The following is a 22,947-nucleotide window of genomic DNA, read 5'->3' on the forward strand; positions in this document are numbered from 1 at the left end:
GAAGCATGTGGGAACAGCAGACTGGTATAGGGATTGATTGAATATGTCCGTAAACACACCGGCCAGCTGGTCTGCACCCCAAAGAGCTTTTTTTTTTTTTGCAAGGAGTATTGAGTTTATTATTGATTCTAGTAGTGTTTCTATGTGGTTATGCCACCCAAGCACCCAACATGCACACTTGGCAGAATCCTCTGCCTGTGACTGTCCTGTTTATAATTGAATTATACTTAAACATTTCAGGACTACTACAAGATTATTAAAGTTCCTATGGATATGGGCACAATCAAGAAGCGACTTGAGAACAGCTACTACTGGAACGCCCAAGAATGTATTCAAGACTTCAACACCATGTTCACCAACTGCTACATTTACAACAAGGTAACGGATGCAGTAATGCACCGTAGCTGTTGTCAACCACCACCATAGAAATATCATCTATAGAAAGGGCTTGGAACCGCTAACCCTGACAATTTGAACGAGGTGGTTCATTTGATGACCACCACACCCAATATAGTTAGTATCAGAGACATATATTTAGAGTTTTAGCTTACTTTTAGAATGGACGCTGTTTTAGAATGGATGCTTTTCCCTAGGTAGTGCTAGATAAATGTATGTCTGGGTCCTAGGTAGTATAGATACATGTATATCTGGGTCCTAGGTAGTGCTAGATAAATGTATATCTGGGTCCTAGGTAGTGCTAGATACATGTATATCTGGGTCCTAGGTAGTGCTAGATAAATGTATATCTGGGTCCTAGGTAATGCTAGATAAATGTATATCTGGGTCCAAGGTAGTGCTAGGTCTAGGTCCTAGGTATGTCTAGGTTTTGGTTTCTGGTACTGTATTGACATGGAGTGTCTGTCTCCCCATGCCTGCAGCCTGGAGATGACATAGTGTTAATGGCTGAGCAGCTGGAGAAGATGTTTCTCCAGAAGATTACTGAGATGCCCCAGGACGAGACGGAGATTGCTGTCATGACCGGCAAGGGTCGAGGCCGGGGCCGACGGGAAGGAGGTAGGGTACACACACACACACACACACACACACGCACAGGCACAGGCACAGGCACAGGCACACGCACACGCACACGCACACACACAGGCACACACACAGGCACACACGCACACACACACAGGCACACACACACAGGCACACACTGAAACAAGTACACTCCCCTGGCCTAGGGTTTCCAGTACCCTTTTCACACTACTGAACTGTGCTGTGCTGGCCAGGTTACATGTCCTCCATAGTTGCTGGAAGTTGTCTTTTGTCATCTCTTTTTTTTCATGTTGTGTTTCAAGTGAGCAACCTCCACTTTTCAAACTAAATAAAAGGAGGAATTATCACTGTGAATCATCATAATGTTTGTGTCAATTAATCCCGTAAGGGATGGGTTGCCAACTGGCACCAAAATACATTTAAATGAATTAAATTTAGGGTTGGGCGGTATCCATATTTGTGTACCGTCATACCGTTTTTGTACCATACCGGGTTATACGGTATTACCGTAAGTGCACACGAGGTGCAATTTAAAAATAAATGATATTTCATTATTTATACCCACAAAACTATTTAAGGCAACCAGGATATTTAGGGCCCTATAAAATCCCTTAAACAGTTTTTTGCCTCATTCCGTTTTATTTGTTCCCAAATTACGTTTCCCCATTTTAGTTCTGTCCCCCCCCCCCACACACACCAATGCTTAAAGAGAAATGTCTTCTTTTTCCCCCACATCATTCATTATCCCCAGCACCACCCCAATATCAACAACACGTTTCTATGTTTTGTAGTAAAAAAAAGATACAGGGAGGTAAGTGTTTCCAATGACATTTGAAGACAATTAGTATGCAATGCCTACTCATAATTGGTTGAAATCACATGATGCACAATGATGTGATTGTAAATACTTATATTCCTCTTTTTTACTACAAAACATAGAAATTAGAGGTCGACCGATTAGGACTTTTCAACACCGATTATTGGACGACCAAAAAATTGCCGATGCCGATTAAAAAATATATATATTTGCCATAATGACAATTACAACAGTACTGAATGAACAATGAACACTTTTATTTTAACTTCATATAATACATAAATAAAATCTATTTAGTCTCAAACAAATAATGTAACATGCTCAATTTGGTTTAAATAATGCAAAAACAGTGTTGGAGAAGAAAGTAAAAGTGCAATATGTGCCATATAAAAAAGCTAACGTTTAAGTTCCTTGCTCAGAACATGAGAACATATGAAAGCTGGTGGTTCAATATTCCCAGTTAAGAAGTTTTAAGTTGTGGTTATTATAGGAATTATGACGCATCGACTATTTCTCTCTATACCATTTGTATTTAATATACCTTTTGAATATTGGATGTTCTAATAGGCACTTTAGTATTGCCAGCCTAATCTCAGGAGTAGATGGGCTTGAAGTCATAAACAGCGCTGTGATTCAAGCATTGCTAAGCGCTGCTGGCAAACGCAGTTAAGTGTGAATGAATGCTTACGAGCCTGCTGCCGCCTACCACCACTCAGTCAGACTGATCTATAAAATCATAGACTTAATAATATAATAAACACACAGAAATATGAGTCTTAGGTCATTAATATGGTCAAAGACGGAAACTATCATTTCAAAAACAAAATATTTATTATGTCAGTAAAATACGGAACCGTTCTGTATTTTATCGAACGGGCGGCAACCCTAAGTCTAAATATTGCTGTTACATTGCACAACCTTCAATGTTATGTCATTATTATGTCAAATTCTGTTCGCAACGAGCCAGGCGGCCCAAACTGTTGCATATACCCTGACTCTGCGTGCAATGAACGCAAGAGAAGTGACACAATTTGCCTAGTTAATATTGCCTGCTAACATGAATTTCTTTTAACTAAATATGCAGGTTTAAAAAAAATATATATATATACTTCTGTGTATTGATTTTAAGAAAGGCATTGATGTTTATGGTTAGGTACATTCGTGCAACGATTGTGCTTTTTTCACATGCGCTTTTGTTAAATCACCCGTTTGGCGAAGTAGGCTGTGATTCGATGAGAAATTAACAGGCATTGATGAAATGCAATGCAGGATAAGCTAGTTAACCTAGTAATATCATCAACCATGTGTAGTTAAATAGTGATTATGTGAAGATTGATTTTTTTTTAACAAGATAAGTTTAATGCTAGCTAGCAACTTACCGTGGCTCCTTGCTGCACTCACGTAACAGGTGGTCAGCTTGCCACGCAGTCTACTCGTGGAGTGCAATGTAATTGGCCATAATCGGTGTCCAAAAATGCAGATTACTGATTTGTTATGAAAACTTCAAATCGGCTCTAATTAATCGGCCATGCCATACCGATTAAATCGGTCGACCTCTAATAGAAATGCAGACTTTTCACATGTTGATGTGGTGGTGATGATGAATATGAAGTTGTATTTTACATGTTTTAACCACATCAGGAGACCACTTGAGGTCTGGGCAAAATTTGAGAAAGTAAAACGTTTGGGTGTGGTACCCCTTTTAATTCCAGTGCACACCAGCAAGAGGCTGTTTTTAGCTGTGTTGTTTTGGCACAAGTGATGGTATGGTTCGCAAAACAAATATCCACTGGATTGATGCAAATAATCATGATATCATTCTGCCAGGTAGGCAGAGGCTACTTTGTAGTTAATGTTTAATTGAGAAGGTTTTTTGGGAAAGCCTTTCCATCTACCAGAAGACTTTTCATTAGCATCATGCTAACGGCTGCACAAAGTGGTAGACGCGCGCTTCGTACATACAGGCGGGGAATTCTCCTTGCCTCTTCAGAAAGTTGCAGGAAATGCGAATCAATTAGGCATTCTTTTCATGTCTTATGGTAGACTTGGGCTAATTGCTACATTTTCAATACATTTAGTTGATTCCCTACTAAGTTCAATGTAGATTTTATAGGGCCCTAGATCTTTATCCAGGAGGGGGTTGAATGTCTCTGCTGTAATCAAGAAGCTTTATCTTGACATTTAGCCACTTAGCTAGCAAGTTAAAAAAACAAATGCATAGCTGGAGCCCTGGGCTGGATATCATTTAATTGACATCTTAGAATTATTGTACTTATTCAATGTCATTCATTCATTCATTCATTCATTCATGCATTGTTGTGTCTCACCCTCCCAGGTCTGAACTTGAAGCCAGGCCCGACTATGGATTCTCCGTCCACCACCCCCCAGACACGGGGCTTCTCCAGCCACTCCCCAGGCCCCCAGACCAGAGGACCACCAGTGCAGCAACAGACCCAGGAACAGGGGCCTCCATCTCTACCTCCTCAGCCCCTCATGCAGGCCCTGCCCTCCCGCGTGCCCCCAACGCTACCTGTCCACACCCATGCCCATGCGCCACAGCTCGGGGCCCCCTACTCACTGGGCCCGTCGGACCTGCCACTCCAGGCCCCTCCTAAGCTCCCTATCATGACCACCGTGCCTCCTCCCCCCACCCAGACCACCCTGCCCCCCACGTCCATTCAGAGCACCGCCCCCATACTGCAGAACCCCGTGCCCATGGCCAAAGTGAGTAGGATGGAGGGTTTGGCATGCATGGGGAGGGTGCTGGGTATATTGCTTGCAGAACTGGGTCATGTTAATTTATAGTGCAAAATTGAAAATGAGAATGGGAGTTTCGAGGTGGTCCCTCCCTGTTTCAATCAGTTTTCTTCCATTTGATGTATAATGAACGACCCTTGATTCAAATAGTATTTGTGTTCCTTCAAATAGTATGAGCATTTAATTGAACCTCTCTGGAGTGCCAAATGGGCAGGGTTTGCACTTTTAGGGCTACTCCATTGGTTCCATTGCACCAGGAAGGCTCAGTCAATCGCAGTTCAGAATGCTTTTGATATAAGTACACTAATGTGTATTACCTTAAGCATCGGATCTAAAAAGATCACATTCTCCTCTCATGCTCTGCCTCTTCTCCGTCCCCTTTCTGTCCCTCTCCCTGTGCCCCTCATTTCTCTATCCCCCTCTTCCCTTCCCCCATTCCAGCAGAGAAAGAGCCAGAAAAGGAAAGCCGACACGACCACCCCCACGGCCAACGACCAGCTGAGCGAGTCTTCTCCGGCTGAGTCCAAGTCGGGCAAGACGCTGCCACGGCGAGAAAGCGCCAGGCCCACCAAGCTTCTCAAGAAGGAGGCTCCGGACTCCCAGCACCACCTGGGCCTTGGGATAGGTCTCGGTCTCGGGGGACCCGTAGGACCAGGGGTAGGGGCTCATAGCCCCAAGCAGCAGGAGCAGCTACGGTACTGCTCCAGCTTGGTCCGAGACATGTTACATAAGAAGCACGCTGCCTACGCCTGGCCCTTCTACAAGCCAGTCGACGTGGACATGCTGGGGCTGCACGACTACCACGACATCATCAAACACCCCATGGACCTCGCCACCGTCAAGGTGGGTTTGAATGAAACACTATTATGGCTAAGTCCCAAATGGCACCCTTTCCCATATATGTATTCGGCCCCCTTGAACTTTGCGACCTTTTGCCACATTTCAGGCTTCAAACATAAAGATATAAAACTGTATTTTTTTGTGAAGAATCAACAACAAGTGGGACACAATCATGAAGTGGAACGACATTTATTGGATATTTCAAACTTTTTTAACAAATCAAAAACTGAAAAATTGGGCGTGCAAAATTATTCAGCCCCTTTACTTTCAGTGCAGCAAACTCTCTCCAGAAGTTCAGTGAGGATCTCTGAATGATCCAACGTTGACCTAAATGACTAATGATGATAAATACAATCCACCTGTGTGTAATCAAGTCTCCGTATAAATGCACCTGCACTGTGATAGTCTCAGAGGTCCGTTAAAAGCGCAGAGAGCATCATGAAGAACAAGGAACACACCAGGCAGGTCCGAGATACTGTTGTGAAGAAGTTTAAAGCCGGATTTGGATACAAAAAGATTTCCCAAGCTTTAAACATCCCAAGGAGCACTGTGCAAGCGATAATATTCAAATGGAAGGAGTATCAGACCACTGCAAATCTACCAAGACCTGGCCGTCCCTCTAAACTTTCAGCTCATACAAGGAGAAGACTGATCAGAGATGCAGCCAAGAGGCCCATGATCACTCTGGATGAACTGCAGAGATCTACAGCTGAGGTGGGAGACTCTGTCCATAAGACAACAATCAGTCGTATATTGCACAAATCTGGCCTTTATGGAAGAGTGGCAAGAAGAAAGCCATTTCTTAAAGATATCCATAAAAAGTGTTGTTTAAAGTTTGCCACAAGCCACCTGGGAGACACACCAAACATGTGGAAGAAGGTGCTCTGGTCAGATGAAACCAAAATGGAACTTTTTGGCAACAATGCAAAACGTTATGTTTGGCGTAAAAGCAACACAGCTCATCACCCTGAACACACCATCCCCACTGTCAAACATGGTGGTGGCAGCATCATGGTTTGGGCCTGCTTTTCTTCAGCAGGGACAGGGAAGATGGTTAAAATTGATGGGAAGATGGATGGAGCCAAATACAGGACCATTCTGGAAGAAAACCTGATGGAGTCTGCAAAAGACCTGAGACTGGGATGGAGATTTGTCTTCCAACAAGACAATGATCCAAAACATAAAGCAAAAATAAACATATCCAGGTGTTAGAATGGCCAAGTCAAAGTCCAGACCTGAATCCAATTGAGAATCTGTGGAAAGAACTGAAAACTGCTGTTCACAAATGCTCTCCATCCAACCTCACTGAGCTCGAGCTGTTTTGCAAGGAGGAATGGGAAAAAATTTCAGTCTCTCGATGTGCAAAACTGATAGAGACATACCCCAAGCGACTTACAGCTGTAATCGCAGCAAAAGGTGGTGCTACAAAGTATTAACTTAAGGCTGAATAATTTTGCACGCCCAATTTTTCAGTTTTTGATTTGTTAAAAAAGTTTGAAATATCCAATAAATGTCGTTCCACTTCATGATTGTGTCCCACTTGTTGTTGATTATTCACAAAAAAATACAGTTTTATATCTTTATGTTTGAAGCCTGAAATGTGGTAAAAGGTCGCAAAGTTCAAGGGGGCCGAATACTTTCGCAAGGCACTGTATATATATATATATAGTACACTACTTTTGACCAGAGCCCATAGTGCACTACTTTCGACGAGAGCCCTATGTTGGGTTAGGGTTGGAAAGAAAGCCTGAAGGAGTGTAGCTGTCTAAGGGATTCCCTAGTCCTCTCTAAAAGGCTTTCAACATTGCGACGTGGTTTTGTGGTTGACATGTGGTGATGTGTTTGTAGGTGAAGCTGGACAACCGGCAGTACAGAGACGCCCAGGAGTTTGCTGCCGACGTGCGGTTAATGTTCTCCAACTGCTACAAGTACAACCCACCCGACCACGAGGTGGTGGCGATGGCACGCAAACTACAGGTAATAAAACATCTGACATGGTTAACAATAACACCCTCAGAATTCCAGTTCACTACTTACATCTTCCAGAAGGAACTTAAGTCTGGTAACATAAAGATATATTGTAAATATTTAAATGGTAACATTCACGCGTGACAGATACACATGCAAGGTGTATATATATACAAGGTAAATGTCACAAAAATCGGTTTTTATAACAAATGCCCACATGAGCTTATGCCTTTTCATGTACCTGTTTGCTAAACTATTTGCTGTGTTAATGTTTTACGGGTGCAGCAGATGTGTTTGAAATCAGGGTTGTTCAGTAGGGAGAATACGTTTTGAAATCGAGTGAAATTCATAGAGTACTACCAGTTCCTGAACACCGATGTTTTCTTATCCATTGCAACTAGTTTTGCTGCGGTGTGCCCTATTGAACACCACCCAGTTCTGTTCTCTATCCAGACTCTGACACTGAGTATGTCCTCTCTCTCTCCAACAGGACGTGTTTGAGATGCGCTTTGCCAAGATGCCAGACGAGCCCGAGGAGACGCTGCCTTCGGCTCCTACCCCCGCGCTGCTCCAGTCCTCTGCCCCCATCATCAAGTCCCAACCGCCGCCCATCCTAAACCCCGCCTCCTCCATTCTAGGTCCTGCCTCCTCAGTCAAACACCCCGCTTCCTCCTCGGACAGCTCCAGTGATTCGTCATCGGAGTCGGAATCGTCCACGAACGACTTGGAGGAGGAGAGAGCCCAGAGACTGGCCGAGCTACAGGAACAGGTGAGGAAAGACCGAAATGACATCATTGAATACAAATAGGATTGGGATTGAGGGATTCTAGCTTTTCTGACATCTCTATTCATCATACATTATTGTAATGAACCATAACCCCCTCATAACTATCATCTTCCTGATTTTTATTTGTTGGCACTAATAACATCCATTTGTGATACATTTGATGGATAAATAAAGTTGTTTAAAATCTAATTGAATCCCTGAGGGTGGATGAGGGGTGCTGTGTCATTTCTGACCCCCTGGGATATTTGGTCACTTCCAGTCAATGCCTTTCCACTGTTTTTTGACCGTTGGGTTTCCTGTCTGTCTGTTTCAGCTCAAAGCTGTCCATGAGCAGCTGGCGGCCCTCTCGCAGCCACAGGCCAGCAAACCAAAGAGGAAAGAGAAGGAGAAGAAGAAAGACAAGCACAAAAGGAAAGGAGCGGTGGAGGAGATCCCGGAGCCGGCCATTCAGTTCCCCAAGAAGACCAAGAACAACAACAACAACAACAGCAGCAGCAGCAACAACAACAACAAGGAGCTCCTGCCCAAGAAGACCAAGAAACCCAGGTAGGAACGATACTAGCTTTTTCACACTACTGAGCCAAGCTGAGAAGAGGGGTATGCTACAAAGCAGGACCAAGGAGTAAGCCAGCTAACTTGCCTGACTATTTTGATATTATATATTTTTTTTTTTTTAAAGAGGAGCTTGAAATGGGCATGGTCTAATTGATAAAACAAATTTAAATCAAATTTACCAGAAAACCAATCATTATTTCCGGTTGCTTATTAAAGTTAGCTGGCTAACTCATTGATCCTGGTTTGTCGTATACCCCTCTGTACTGCACTGGCCTGGTTCTCCACCCGTCTTTACACGGTACAATACACAGCTACGGGAATTTCTGTCTTAGTTGTGGCATTAGTACAGAAGTCAGGACCTGTGACATTTACAAGGGGCCACAGAATTTGCTGAGCGCATGGGATTGTATTGACGCGTTATAAACGTTGCTGACCTCAAAGCACTTGATTGCCTTTGTCAAATTACTTCATGAACCTGTTTTGTTGTTTTATAAGCTTCTTTCTCATTTCCATGGCAAGTGTGGTAACATGATTTGTTTTCCCCCTCTGCCTTGGGCTCTTTCTGCATTTCACGGAGATGTTATGTTACTGATGCTACATTACAAAGTCCATATACTGGCACACTACTTAGAATTCACTACTTAGAATTCACTACTTATTTTGAAGTAGTATGCTTGTTTGGACATTGGAATAGAAAGGTTCTTCTCTCCCAGTTGAAATAGTACTGATGGTTTATATATTCTGCTCTGATTTTGCAGTAAGAAGGAGGGAGGTACGGTGAAGAACAACCGCTCCTCAGCCCTGGGCCCTCAGGCAGCGCAGCAGCCCCCAGCTCTGCAGCCCGTGTCTGGCTTGGGGGAGGGCCTGGAGGAGGACCCGGCTGCAGCCGGAGCCCCCGGGGAGAAGGGTAAGCCCATGTCGTACGAGGAGAAGAGGCAGCTGAGTCTGGACATCAACAAGCTGCCCGGCGACAAGCTGGGTCGTGTGGTCCACATCATCCAGTCCAGAGAGCCCTCGCTGAAGAACTCCAACCCCGACGAGATCGAGATCGACTTTGAGACGCTCAAGCCATCCACGCTGAGAGAGCTGGAGAGATACGTGTCGTCGTGCCTCCGCAAGAACAAGAAGAAGGTTCCTGGTGAGTCTCAACATGCGTATCTTTGCCTCCCCCTGGCCAAACAAACTCCAGACCCCCTACAAATCACTTGTAATTGGATAATGTTGCATAATTAATTCAAATGAAATCCAAAATTACAGTTACAAAACATGAATAACAAGGTATTGTTAAGAACTTTTCCACAGCTTTCCTCTAGCTCCTAGGTCACACTTTTTAAAAAATATATATAAATATATTGTTTTACCAAGCGGTTTCCTTTAACTTTGAGCAATGCAGTGTGTTTATGTTGACCTAACATGTTCGTGGAAGATAGTTTGTCTTGAGAAGATGTCGAGTCACATGCTTCCCTCTCCTATAGTGGCAGAGAAGACCATGGAGGCCATGACGGCCGCCAAGACCAAGGCCAGCTCCTCCTCTGACTCGGACAGCAGCGACTCCAGCTCCTCAGACAGTGATGAGGAGAAGGGTAGGGACACGCTGCAAGGCCTTCTCATTTCAATCCTCAAATGTTGTTTTTAAGCCTTTATTATCTTCTTTGGTTTGAAGCATAACATTGAGGTGTTTCACACGTGCCTCGTTATTTACCTCATGCGTATTTCACATGCATGGTCAATACTTGAATATTTGACTAGCTCACATTGTGGCTGTGTTAAAAGAGATTTTTATCACGTATTCAGAATTGATAGACGAAAGCTTTGTTCAGTAGTCAGGATCTCCTCTCGCCCTTCTCTTGTCAGGAGTGGCTCCTAAACAGAAACAGAAGAAAGGCCACGGGACCAACGAAGGGAAGAAGCCCCATCTCCACCATGCCATGTCTGGAGCTGGTCCGGTCCCCCAGGGCCACCCTCACGCCCAGGCTCCTGTCCTGCAGCCCAGCATCCACCTGAAGCAACAGCAACATAACCCCTCCCCCGCCACCTACATGGCCCCTCCTCCCCCGGTAAGATTTGATTTATTAGATAACTAAATGTTGTAGGCTGCTCCAGCCGGAGACGACACCATATGTAACATATTAGTCATTTGGATAAGCACGTCACAGTCCTAAGTACATTTTCCCTCAGCACAGCCAGTGCTAGTAGGAAAAGACAAGTGCAGGATTTATTTAAAGTACTTAACATTACATACATGATCAATTATCCAGGATAAAAACACAGCTCGAATGCTTATTTCATCTGTGGTCCTAAAAATATGACATGATTGCATTTGGTTGTCTTTTTTAGTAAAAGCTCATTACAGGATTTTAAAAACAACGGCAAGACGATATACCTAACATATAAACATATATATTAGGGCATTTCACCCCACCCGCAATAACATCTGCTAAATATGTGTATGCGACCAATACGATTTGGTAGGGATGGTGACTGTACAGCGGGACTACACAGCTGATTTAAAAAAGCATTTGGCATCAGTGAAGTTCAGTGTATGATTGCGCTTGTGTGTCATGTCTAGGTAACGGTCACGGCGTTGGAGTCCTCCCAGCTGCTGGAGAACACGTTTGATTCGCTGCCCCACTTCGGCCAGCAGCCCCTCATGCACCTGTCCCAGCACCACCACTCCTCGTCGCCTGCCGTGCCCCCCCACCTCAACGCTCATTCCGCAGCAGGGCCCGTGTCCCCGGAGACGCACCCATTTCTCAACCAGCACCCCATCCTCTCCAACCCTAACCCAGGTAAGTCCCGGCCTCTTCCAGCAACACCTGCCAGATATTATTTTTGTATTTTTTTCTCATATTTGAGCTGTGGTTGATTGAGCTTGCTTGGAGTAATGGGGCCAATGGAATAGTCCAGAATGTGCTAACGCCACCCATCAGGTGCACTGGGCAGGATCGATCCAACGCAAACAAAGTATTTGAAAGAAAATACTTTCTGAACCCAGTTCTGCAATAAATCGGTTCCTTGTTACCCAGCATTTATTGACCTATGATTAGATTAACTAGGCAGTCCTTTGACTTTTTTTTCATTGTGATGTTTCCATCCTGACTCTCCTAACCACATTTTGTCATTGTTTCCCTTCCTCCTCTTCACCTGTAGCTTTGCACAACGCCTTGCCCCAGCAGCCGTCTCGACCCAGCCACAGGGCAGCAGCTCTACCTCCCAAACCCCCCCAGCAGCAGCAACCAGCGCCCCAGCCAACCCTACAACAACAACAACAGCTTCAGCCACAAGCCCCTCCACCCCAGCACCACCTCCCGCCCCACATCCTCCACCCCACCCCCTCAGTCCCTGCAGCAGCGGCCCTTGTCCCCCCACCCTCACCCCTCAGGGCCTGCTGTCCTCCCAGCCCCCCCAGATGCTCCTGGAGGACGATGAGGAGGTAGTTCCACCCTTACCTCAGATGCATCTCTACCTGCAGCAGGGACAGAGCCAGGGACAGAGCCAGGGAAGACCTGGCCAGCAACCACACAATCCCCAGCAGATTATGCAGTCTCTCCAGGTTCGCCAACAACAGAACCAGGCTCCCCTCCTGCAGTCTGTACAGGTCTGTATTGTGTATATGTTGAGTGTGTAATGTGTTTATTTTAGGGTTGCCCCCGACAACAACAAAAAATATTGGTCGACCGAGAGTCGTCATGTTCAATCCATTGGTTGAAACTTTTAAACCTCTTTTTCCATATATAGGCAGACACAACCTATGTGTTTGAATAAAACCAACTACATATACACTGAGCTTGTCTGATGCTTTAAGCACACTGTTTGATTAAATAATTAAGACACAAATGACTGAGGCCGATGGTCACACTGTTAAAAAAGACATTGAGTGCCTGTATGACTGGCGCACGTTGTCTCGCTCTCCTCCCTACCGCAAGCGAAAGACAGCACAGCAAGTGTTTATTGCGCTGTCCATGCTGAAGCTTCAACATCATTACAGCCATTTCGTTTCTGACGGAAGTTCTGTTACCGAAATCCCTCATTTGTTTAGGAAAACATTCCCTATTCCCTCAACCCTTGCTCTCTTTACGTGAAACTTGTAAGCACCGCATGTGACCAATAGAGCCTGACCTATAGCCTATCATAATCACATCAATGAATTGGTTATAATAAACTCCCAACACGGTAATGTCGACAGAGAAATGGATGCGGAGGACGTGAAAAATAAACTTGAACCGGGTGAATGTTTACTGGTTGCTCAGGAGGGGAAGTCAGATCAGTGGAAGACATTTGACTTGGTTGTGGAAGCTACTGGAGATCAAGAAAAAGAGGTGTGTGTGCCAAACAGATTTTATATATTTTTTCTGACCATTTGGAACAGTGTAAACAACACTAAATAAGTGTACCAGAGAGTCTGTTCTAACGAAGAAAAAAAATATATAAAGCCTTTATTACAGCAGACTAAAAACAGTTGCATGCATTGGTGAATTGCGGTTTATTTCTTGTTTAGGCTAATTATTCAAAGCTCCCTTTGTTTTAAAACTGAAATGCTTGATTGCATTCCAAAGCATGAACGTCTCTTATGCTGTGTGGCATGAACCAATAAATGATTGATTGATACATTAGACTATATATTGAAATATAGGCCTAAGTTACGGTATTAAGACTGAACAGGAAGTGCTGTTAGGCCTACAGCTCGATGGTGGTTGTACAAGGCTACTCTACAAAGCCTACTAAGAATCATGACATTAATTATTATGATGATGATCATAATAATTATTGTAATAATGAGATCAAGAGAAAGGAGGGTATAGGAGCGAGAGCAGCTTGCATATGATTTCTGACCTGTTTGGAACAGGGTAAACAATAAGTAACAATAAGTAATACCAGTCTGTTCTAACCCCCCACAGCATACAGATTAAAAAACGGCCAAATCTTTTTTCCCCGTTTCATGAGGCTTGGTGCTCAGGTAATCAGTAGGCTGTTAAACTCTCACAGGCAACAGAAGCAAGATATGTCTTATTTCTTTAGATACAGTACCAGTCAAAAGTTTGGCTACACCTACTCATTCAAGGGTTTTTATTTATTTTACTATTTTTCTACATTGTAGAATAATAGTGGAGACATCAAAACTATGAAATAACACATATGGAATCATGTAGTAACCAATAGTGTTAAACAAATAAAAATACATTTTTGTTTCTTCAAATGAGCCACCCTTTGCCTTGACAGCTTTGCACATGCTTGGCATTCTCTCAACCAGCTTTTCCAACAGTCTTGAATGAGTTCCCCCATATGCTGAACACTTGTTGGCTGCTCTTCCTTCACTCTGCGGCCCGACTCATTCCAAACCATCTCAGTAGGGTTGAGGTCGGGGATTGTGGAGGCCAGGTCATCTGATACAGCACTCCATCACTCTTGTTCTTGGTCAAATAGCCCTTACACACTGTGGAGGTGTGTTGGGTCATTGTCCTGTTCAAAACCAAATGATAGTCCCACTAAGTACAAACCAGATGGAATGGGGTATCGCTGCAGAATGCTGTGGTAGCCATGCTGGTTAAGTGTGCCTTGAATTAAAAATAAATCCACAGACAGTGTCACCAGCAAAGCACCCCCACACCATTACCCCCTCTCCCCATGCTTCATGGTGGGAACCACACTTGCGGAGATCATCCGTTCACCTACTCTGTGTCTCATAAAGACACTGCGGTTGGAACCAAACATTTCAAATCTGGACTCATCAGACCAAAGGACAGATTTTCACCGGTCTAATGTCAATTGCTTGTGTTTTTTGGCACAAGCTAGTTTCTTATAATTGGTGTCCTTTAGTAGTGGTTTCTTTGCAGCAATTCAACCATGAAGGCCTGATTGACTTGGTCTCCTCTGAATAGTTGATGTTGATGTCTTTTACTTAACTCTTGTGAAGCATTTATTTGGGCTGCAATCTGAGGTACAGTTAACTAATGAACGTATCCTCTTTAGCAGAGGTAACTCTGGGTCTTTCTTTCCTGTGGTGGTCCTCTTGAGAGCCAGTTTCATCGTAGTGCTTGATGGTTTATGCGACTCCACTTGAAGAAACATTCAAATTTCAGGATTGACTGACATTCATGTCTTCAAGTAATGATGGACTGTCGTTTCTCTTTGCTTATTTGAGCTGTTCTTGCCATAATATGGACTTGGTCTTTTACCAAATGGGGCTATCTTTTGTATACCACCCCTACCTTGACACAACAGAGCTGATTGGCTCAAACGCAATTTGTGGAATTTCTTTCCTCCTTAATAACTTTTAACAAGGCACACCTGTTAATTGAAATGCATTCCAGGTGACTACCTCATGAAGCTGGTTGAGAGAATGGGAAGAGCGTGCAAAGCTGTCAGGGCAAAGGGAGGTTACTTTGAAGAATCTCAAAAATATGATTCATATGTGTTATTTCGTAGTTTTGATGTCTCGTAAAAAATAAAGAAAAACCCTTGAATGAGTAGGTGTCCAAACTCTTGACTGGTATTGTATATATGGATGATTTATAAAGCCAGGCACATTTACCAGTTAGGCTATTGATTTATAGACCTAATTAAGTTGGTGTTAGCTATCTCCCCAATTTGCTTTGACAATTAGGCTAAGCCCTATTCTCAGTGGACTTCTATTACTAGCATATTTTTTGGTTAGTAAATATTTCTCCAGAATGTCCATTATTTCCACAGGACGATTCAGACGGGATTACTTTTTTCCAAACTAATAACCGTAATTATTATTTATTTTTTAAATTATAAATTGAGAGTTATGACTGAAGCCCAGGCGATTAACAGGGCTACACCGTTAACTCGAGCTTGGTTTCCAAGTCTCTAAACCATACCAAACCATCTTTTGGTATAGTGTCGTCATAAAATTTTAATTGAAAAGGATGTGTGATCATAATCATTAGGATATTTTAGCAATCCGCAGTAGACGTGTTAAATACCCCCCCAGCCTTCAGATTGTGAGCTAAACAGTGCACTAGAGATGCATTTTTAAGGCTATGGGTGCGAATGTCAACTTATTTCCAAACGTTTACGTCAGTTGTATGCTGCTTTGCAATCGATTAACAGCAAGGGTTACATTAAATAGTACTGATGTATTTGGCAATATTCAATCCATTTCTACAAAAGCATTCACTGTGGAAGTTGATGCATTTCGGTCCTCCGTACTTCATTCAATTCGTCGAAACAGTTATTGTTTTCTTCCGCAACCCGTGAGCAACACCTGTCAAACTCCGACATTTCTCTCAAAACACAGGGATGTAGATTCACAGGGAACTAGTATTATCAGAGTTCGCCAAAAACAGTAGGTTATTCTGGCTGGAATTGTTTTTTAAAATATGAAAACATACAATTTACCAGTGTTGTAAAGTACTTTAGTAAAAATACTTTAAAGTGCTACTTAAGTAGTTTTTTGGGCTATCTGTACTTTACTTTACTATTTATATTTTGACAACTTTTACTCTACTACATTCCTAAAGAAAGTAAGGAGTAAAAAGTACATTATATTTTCCCTGACACCCAAAAGTACTCATTACATTTTGAATGCTTAGTAGAACAGGAATATTGTCTAATTCACACACTTATCAAGAGAACATCCCTGGTCATCCCTACAGCCTCTGATCTGGCAGACTCCCTAAACACACATGTTTTGTCTTTCAATTATGTCGGAGTATTCAACTGTGTCCATGGCTATCCATAAATTTAAAAAACAACAAAATTGGGTTTTCTGGTTAGCTTAATATAAGCATTTTAAATGATTTAGACTTTTACTTTTTGATACATAAGTACATTTTAAACCAACTACTTTTAGACTTTTACTCAATTAGTATTTTACTGGGTGACTAACTTATTTTCTTTTAAGGTATCTTTACTTTTAAGTTTGATAATTGGATACTTTTTCCGCCACTGCAATCTACCTGCAGTGAAGCCCCTCAACATTTACATTACATTCAGTCATCTAACCGTCTCCCATCCAGAGCGACCCACAGGAGCACCCTGGCTCAAGCGCCGACCCCAAGGGCACCTCAACAGATCTCCCAACCAGGTTAAAACGGGGACCCGAACCAGCGACCCATTGGCCACCGGCCCAAGCTCCCAACCGCCAGGCTACCAATCATCCAATATCCTCTCACAGTTCCCCGAGAGCTGCCCCTCAACCAACTGAGCCCCCCAAAAAAAAAAAAAAAACCCTCCTGGCGTGAATGGTTACTCTCTCCTGCCATGTGCAGATTTGGACCAGACTAAAATTACCGATGTGGTGTTTTGTGCTTGTGCGCATAATTACATTTCCTGACCACCCCCTGTAAAACGAGTCCCGTCTGAATAGGGCATAAGGCAAGGGCTGTTACCTTGTCTATTCTGCTGCTACCCCTGCTGTGTTGTTCTCAAGCCCAATATGCTGGTTAATTTTGCTATTAAACACATCGCAACATAGGGAAAAGCAGCAATTCTACGGTGCACTAAAGATTGTTTCAAAAACCATGGACAAGTGACCGTATCCAACGCGGGGGAAAGCACATTTGTTATAAAATAATATTAGATTGCACCATTTTGTACATAATATAACCATATACATATGTCTTAGAGTGAAGGACTCTGCCATTACCGGTGGTTGCCGCAATGGATTAGTCCACCGAGACGGGCGCAAATCAGACAGGTGCCTTGTGCACCATGAAAATAAACTGTTAGGCTATTGGTCTATCGACCAACCAATCGGCCAGTCAACTATATGGGGTCAGCCCTAGTTTTTTTTGGATCCCTTTTAGTTTTTGCAGAAGCAGCAGCTACTCTTCTTTGGGTACACGTGTATATAATATTTGTATTTTTTGTTGTGTGTGTGTAATGTACATTGTTTATTTCTTATACAGAGTCTTGGTCAAATTTGCCCTCTGGGACATTAAATTGATCCTATCCTCCTATCCTAGGTCCAGACCGCCTCTCTTCAGCCCCCCCAGCTCTCAGTCCAGCCTCCCCAGCCCCAGTCCAAGCCCATCCCCCCCTCGCGCCAGATCCTACCCCCGCACCAAGTAGCCCGCCACCTGCAGCAGCATGCCCAGATGGGTTACCCCTCCCAGGGGCCGGTGGCACAGCAGACGGGTCACTCAGACAGGCAGGCCACTGCAGGGCAACACAAGGGGTCAATGCAGGCCTCCGCCAAAGCACAGCACATCATTCAGCAACAGCAACACCCCTCCCCTCGACAGATCAAGGCTGATCCATATAACAGTGGTGAGACTCAAGTGTTGATTGGTTGATTAAATTGGTTGATTGATTGGAAGACCTCAGTTCTCACAAAACCTAGAGAAGTGGGTAGTGTCTCAGAAACTACATTATTATAACATAGCAATCTATACAGCGTGACTGCAAAAGAGAACCTAGACCGCTGTGTGTTTCAGTATGTTAGGACACTGCTCTGTAGGTTTTTGAAGCAGACTAAATGGTGATTCTAATCATTCCCTCTGTTCTGCTTACAGGGCACCTAAGGGAGAACCCCTCCCCCATCATGATGCATTCCCCCCACCTCCCCCAGTATCCCCCCATAACGCACCAGTCTCCGCCACACAACCTGCAGCCCAAGAAAGTGAGTAGCGCGTGTATCTGTCTCTATTTCTGTCAGTCTGCATCTGGATCGGTTTTGCGAACATGCATTCAAATAATGTTTTCTCTCAAGTACTACAGCTTCGCTGGATTGTTTGAGCTTGCCCGGTTCATTGACTAATCCTAAAAAAAAAAAAGTGCGCTGCAGGCAGGCTCAAACAAAAGCTGAAAGTATTTGAATGAAAACCACACGATTTGAATCCCTGACTTGTCTGGTTGTGCCGTGTGAAGTTCGGTAGAGCCTCTGTGTGTGAGGAATGTACGTGTTAACCTGCATTTCTATGTACTTGTTGAAGGGACAGCAAGCATTTAAGCCACAACCCTGAGTGTGTGTTTTTAATGGGTGTATATCATTCATGGAAACGACCATTGAAGAGCAGAACATCTTCCAGAATGTGCCGTTAACCCTGTCCGGCCGTGTGCTGTGTGTTGAAGGAACAGCGTGCACCCCCAGCCCTGGTAGCCTTGAAAGAAGAGAAGTTGCCTCCCTCTCCGGTGATGAGAGGAGGAGAGCCCTTCAGCCCAGCCATGAGACAAGACCCTCACAAACACCCTGACAGCCACAGCAAGCCCTCTCTACCAGGCCACGCACAGCAGAGTGAGTACACTGGTATGTGGGGACATTTTGCTGGTCCTCACAAGGATTTTTGATTTATTTTAGGTTTAAGGGTTAGGGTTTGGAATTAAGGTTAGGTTAAGGAAAATAGGATTTTGGATGGGAATCAATTATTTGGTCCCCACAAGGATAGCAATACAAAACTGTGTGTGTGTGTGTGTGTGTTAGGGGTGGGCGGTATACTATATTTTACTATATTCTGGTTTGGGTTTTTACTTTACCTTCTATAACGGTATTTCAATGTTTGGTTTGTTAAATACGCCACTCCGCCGTGTGTAACGTCCTCTTTTATAGTTTACTCCGCTACTTGAGTCGTTGCTCTCACTCTCTCAGCAAGCCCCCTGCCACTCAAGTGACAGTGGCACAGTTGCTGCTCCACCACGAGACCACTTGAGTCGGCATAGTCAATGGCATAGTCAATGCAGCAGATGCTGCTTTCCACTTTTCTCCTAATATAAATCCACAAAGGTTTTACAATTACACTGTTAGTTTCTCTTACAGTCCGCACACAGCTAGTTTGTCTTTTGTTGGCACGTTTTGGCTCAAATAAATCGTCTTAGCTGCTAATGCTAATCAGCTGCCTAGCTAATAAATGTTCTGCATCAGAACAAATGTAGCTAGCTAATACAACCTGATTTCTGTGCTAGTGTAGGCCTCAATCTGCATGTTTGTGCCTCAGGGTCTTCTAAATCAAAAAGGAATAGGCGAGCAATAAATGTTAGCTACATGAACTACGAGAAAATGTAGCCAAAGATTATATGGTCCCCTGGGAAACACTGACCAACACTTTGGTTTCTACTCTGTCACAATATCTCCTTGGCATTTTCATTCAAATCAAATCAAATCAAATTTTATTTGTCACATACACATGGTTAGCAGATGTTAATGCGAGTGTAGCGAAATGCTTGTCATGTCAAACACTGTATTCAAAGTACCTACTATTATGTTTGAACTATAGAATTAGAATAATCATATTTTCATGATTCCAACAACTTCAAAGTGTTTTGATGGCGGTGTGGAAATGATCTCCAATGAGTGCAGGAAATGCAGAAATTATTGCCCAGCCTAGTGTGTTTTATTTGTGGGTGTACTATTTATGGGGGTGTACTATGTGTGTGGAAGAACAGTATTGGGGAAAAGTGTAGACAAACACACATCATCTGTAGACAAACACACATTCCATAAGAATGAACGTGATTGTGTGTAAAACAAACAAGCGAATGCGCACCATGTCTTTTCTTTTTGACATGTTCTGTATTCCTTGTATTGTGTTTACGTGCATCAGATGTGAAGTCGATGGACAGCTCAAGGCCGGTCATCCGTTCCTCAGAGCCCAGCGGTCCTCCCTCCTCCTCCTCCTCCCTGCCAGACAAGGACAAGTTCAAACAGGAGCCCAAAACGCCAATCGCCCCCAAAAAGGTACAGGTGGGTGGAAGACAGAGCAGCCCATTGCCATACACACATACACCTTATTATAAACCTGTGGGTGGCAGGTAGCCTAGCGGTTAAGAGCGGTGGGCCAGTAACCGAAAGGTCACTGGTTTGAATCCCAGAGCTGACTAGGTGAGAAATCTGTCGATGTGCCCTTGATCAAGGCACTTAACCCTAATTGCTCCTGTAAGTCACTCTGGATAAGAGCGTCTCCTAAATGACTAAAATGTCAATGTAATACAGAGTATACAAAACATGAAGCACTTTCCACCACAGACTGACCAGGTGAAGGCTATGATCCCTTATTGACGTCACTTGTTAAATCCACTTCAATCAGCGTAGATCGCCAAACATTTCTGTAAAAAACCCAACGATAAACTCTTGTGTTCCTATTTTTATTTTATTAGTCTCGGGCTGTTGGTAGGTGCAGCCAATGCTTACCCGGCGCTGAAAACTGTTGCCATTTCATGTGTCTGAAGGTACAAAAACCCTGCCTTCCCGGTGGGCCTGGAGAGGAAATCAAGTGCACTATGCTGGCCAATCAGATTGCTCAGATGACAGTGTCTGCAGTAACGTAGCAGGCATAAAAGAAAGCTACAGCAAAATTGATACTGTGAGATTTCAAAACGTTTATAACCACGGCTAGAGAGAGACTGTCAACCAACACAGCAAAGAGCTGCTGTTTTTATGACTGAGTTCATGCTTAAGTTCTTACTCAGCACTGTCAAGACTTTGCATTCAACACTTTTATAACCCATAAAATGCGCGTTCTTCCTATTTCCACTCAGCGCTACCACAAGCAGTGCAGCAGTAATGAATGAGTAGGAAAGTGTATCTATAAGGCTTGTGTTATTAGCGGCTTGGGTCTTTTTTAATATCAAGGAATATTTCACTTTCTCTGTTCATAGGAGTAACAACATGAATTTGTGCATGAGGCAGAAATAATGTGGTGCGACTTGAGTTTCGCCATCAGCTGGAAGACGGTGTCCCTTTTTGGTCAGTGTCAGTGGAGGAAAGGGAGAGCGGAGGGATGTTTGAGACGGACGCTCAGTCTGCTGCTCTCTCTCTCCGCTGAGACTGACCCTCAGATGCAGGCACCATCAGCCCAGTAAAATAAAAAGCAAATGATTTAAATGTATGCTCACTCAGATGTGCCTCACAAGTAATACAACAATGGATCTCTATCTGCTCTCCCTCAATCCCCTCCCTCCCTGTCATCTATCTGTCTCACTCGCTCTCTGTCTGTCGCCATCCGTCTATCTTTCCATCTATCCGTCGGTCAGGATGTGAAACTGAAGAACATGGGTTCGTGGGCCAGCCTGGCCCAGAAGTCCACGTCAGCGCCCTTGTCTGCAGTGAAGTCGTCTAGCGACAGCTTCGAGCAGTTCCGCCGGGCCGCCCGGGAGAAAGAGGAAAGAGAGAAGGCTCTTAAGGCCCAGGCAGAGCAGGCTGAGAGGGACAAACTGCGCCGGGAGCAGGAGAAACTACGGTGAGGATTACAGTTGGGTCATCTTCAAAAACTCTGAGGTGTTTCAACCCTGCATTCAATGTTTCTTTTTGTACACCGATGTTTGACAATATGTTTTCTGTGTGTGTGAGATCGAACAAAATTTGTCCAATGAAGTTTCGCTTTGCTGTTCTGAGTCTTGCGGATCCGGGATTGTCGAGAGAAAGAACATTCCACGTTAGCTACCAAGCCTTTGTGAAACTCATTCCTTTCTCTGTCGCTCTCGCCGTCTCTCTGTGAATGTACAAAATTTGTCAAATTGAAGCACTTTGCTGTTCTATGAGTAAATCTTGGTCGTCAAGAGAACGTTTGCTACAAAGCCTTTGTGAAACTCACTCCTCTCTCTCTCTCAGGGGTCGTGACCGGGATGATGAGGATATCCTGGAGCCTCAGCAGCAGTCGAGGAGGGTTCATGAGGAGCCTCGAAGCAGACGTCTGGAGCAGCAGCAACACATCCCGGCCCCCCAGCCCCAGCAGCAACCCCAGGCACCAACCCCCCAAGCCCAGCCCGCTGCCCTCCCCCAGCCGCCACAGGCCCCCACACCGCCCCAGCCCTCAGCCCAGGACCAGCAGAGGGAGCTAGCGAGACGCCGCGAGCAGGAGAGGAGGAGGAGAGAAGCGGTGAGACTAGTTTCCCACATAGTTGGTAGGGCTGGGAATTGCCAGGTCCTCAAGATACGATGTTATGACGATACTTATTGATTCGATTCCATGGTCCTAACATATTGCTCGCCATATATCTACTGTAGATAGACGAGAGAGCCATGGAAAAAATAGTTTGATCGTTCATGGAAATAAGTGCTGAAAACAAATCGGAAAAATAAAGGAAAAATAATGGATACAGACAACTAGTGCAAAAATAATATTGCGACATTGTCAAAACGATACGGTATATCGTCAAATCCCGATATGTAACTGAATCAATTTTTTTCCCCATTGCTAATAGTCGGGGATTGGGTAATTTGTTTGTTACTGTAGGGTTATTGTCCTGTGTGTTTCATAGTTGGCACGTCTCTCTTTGTGACTATTGCATGTCCTTAATTGTCCTGTCTCGTGTGTTGCATTTT

The 22,947-nt window shown here is 44.0% G+C and overlaps 1 protein-coding gene across 1 annotated transcript in view; it reads left to right on the plus strand.

Moving 5' to 3' along the window:
- brd4 (bromodomain containing 4) overlaps positions 1-22,947 on the plus strand; it is a 40,580-nt gene that overhangs the window by 14,295 nt on the left and 3,338 nt on the right. The window contains 20 exon segments of the mRNA XM_024432806.2: positions 241-378; positions 879-1,014; positions 4,152-4,540; positions 5,015-5,416; positions 7,262-7,390; positions 7,872-8,150; positions 8,482-8,714; positions 9,482-9,861; positions 10,199-10,306; positions 10,578-10,780; positions 11,293-11,512; positions 11,874-12,049; positions 12,051-12,082; positions 12,084-12,321; positions 17,654-17,957; positions 18,203-18,309; positions 18,762-18,936; positions 20,228-20,361; positions 21,657-21,862; positions 22,234-22,501. Coding sequence (XP_024288574.2) covers positions 241-378; positions 879-1,014; positions 4,152-4,540; positions 5,015-5,416; positions 7,262-7,390; positions 7,872-8,150; positions 8,482-8,714; positions 9,482-9,861; positions 10,199-10,306; positions 10,578-10,780; positions 11,293-11,512; positions 11,874-12,049; positions 12,051-12,082; positions 12,084-12,321; positions 17,654-17,957; positions 18,203-18,309; positions 18,762-18,936; positions 20,228-20,361; positions 21,657-21,862; positions 22,234-22,501 — 4,257 coding nt within the window.

The sequence above is a fragment of the Oncorhynchus tshawytscha genome, linkage group LG09 (genome assembly GCF_018296145.1).
Source record: "Oncorhynchus tshawytscha isolate Ot180627B linkage group LG09, Otsh_v2.0, whole genome shotgun sequence".
NCBI classification, from domain to species: domain Eukaryota; kingdom Metazoa; phylum Chordata; class Actinopteri; order Salmoniformes; family Salmonidae; genus Oncorhynchus; species Oncorhynchus tshawytscha.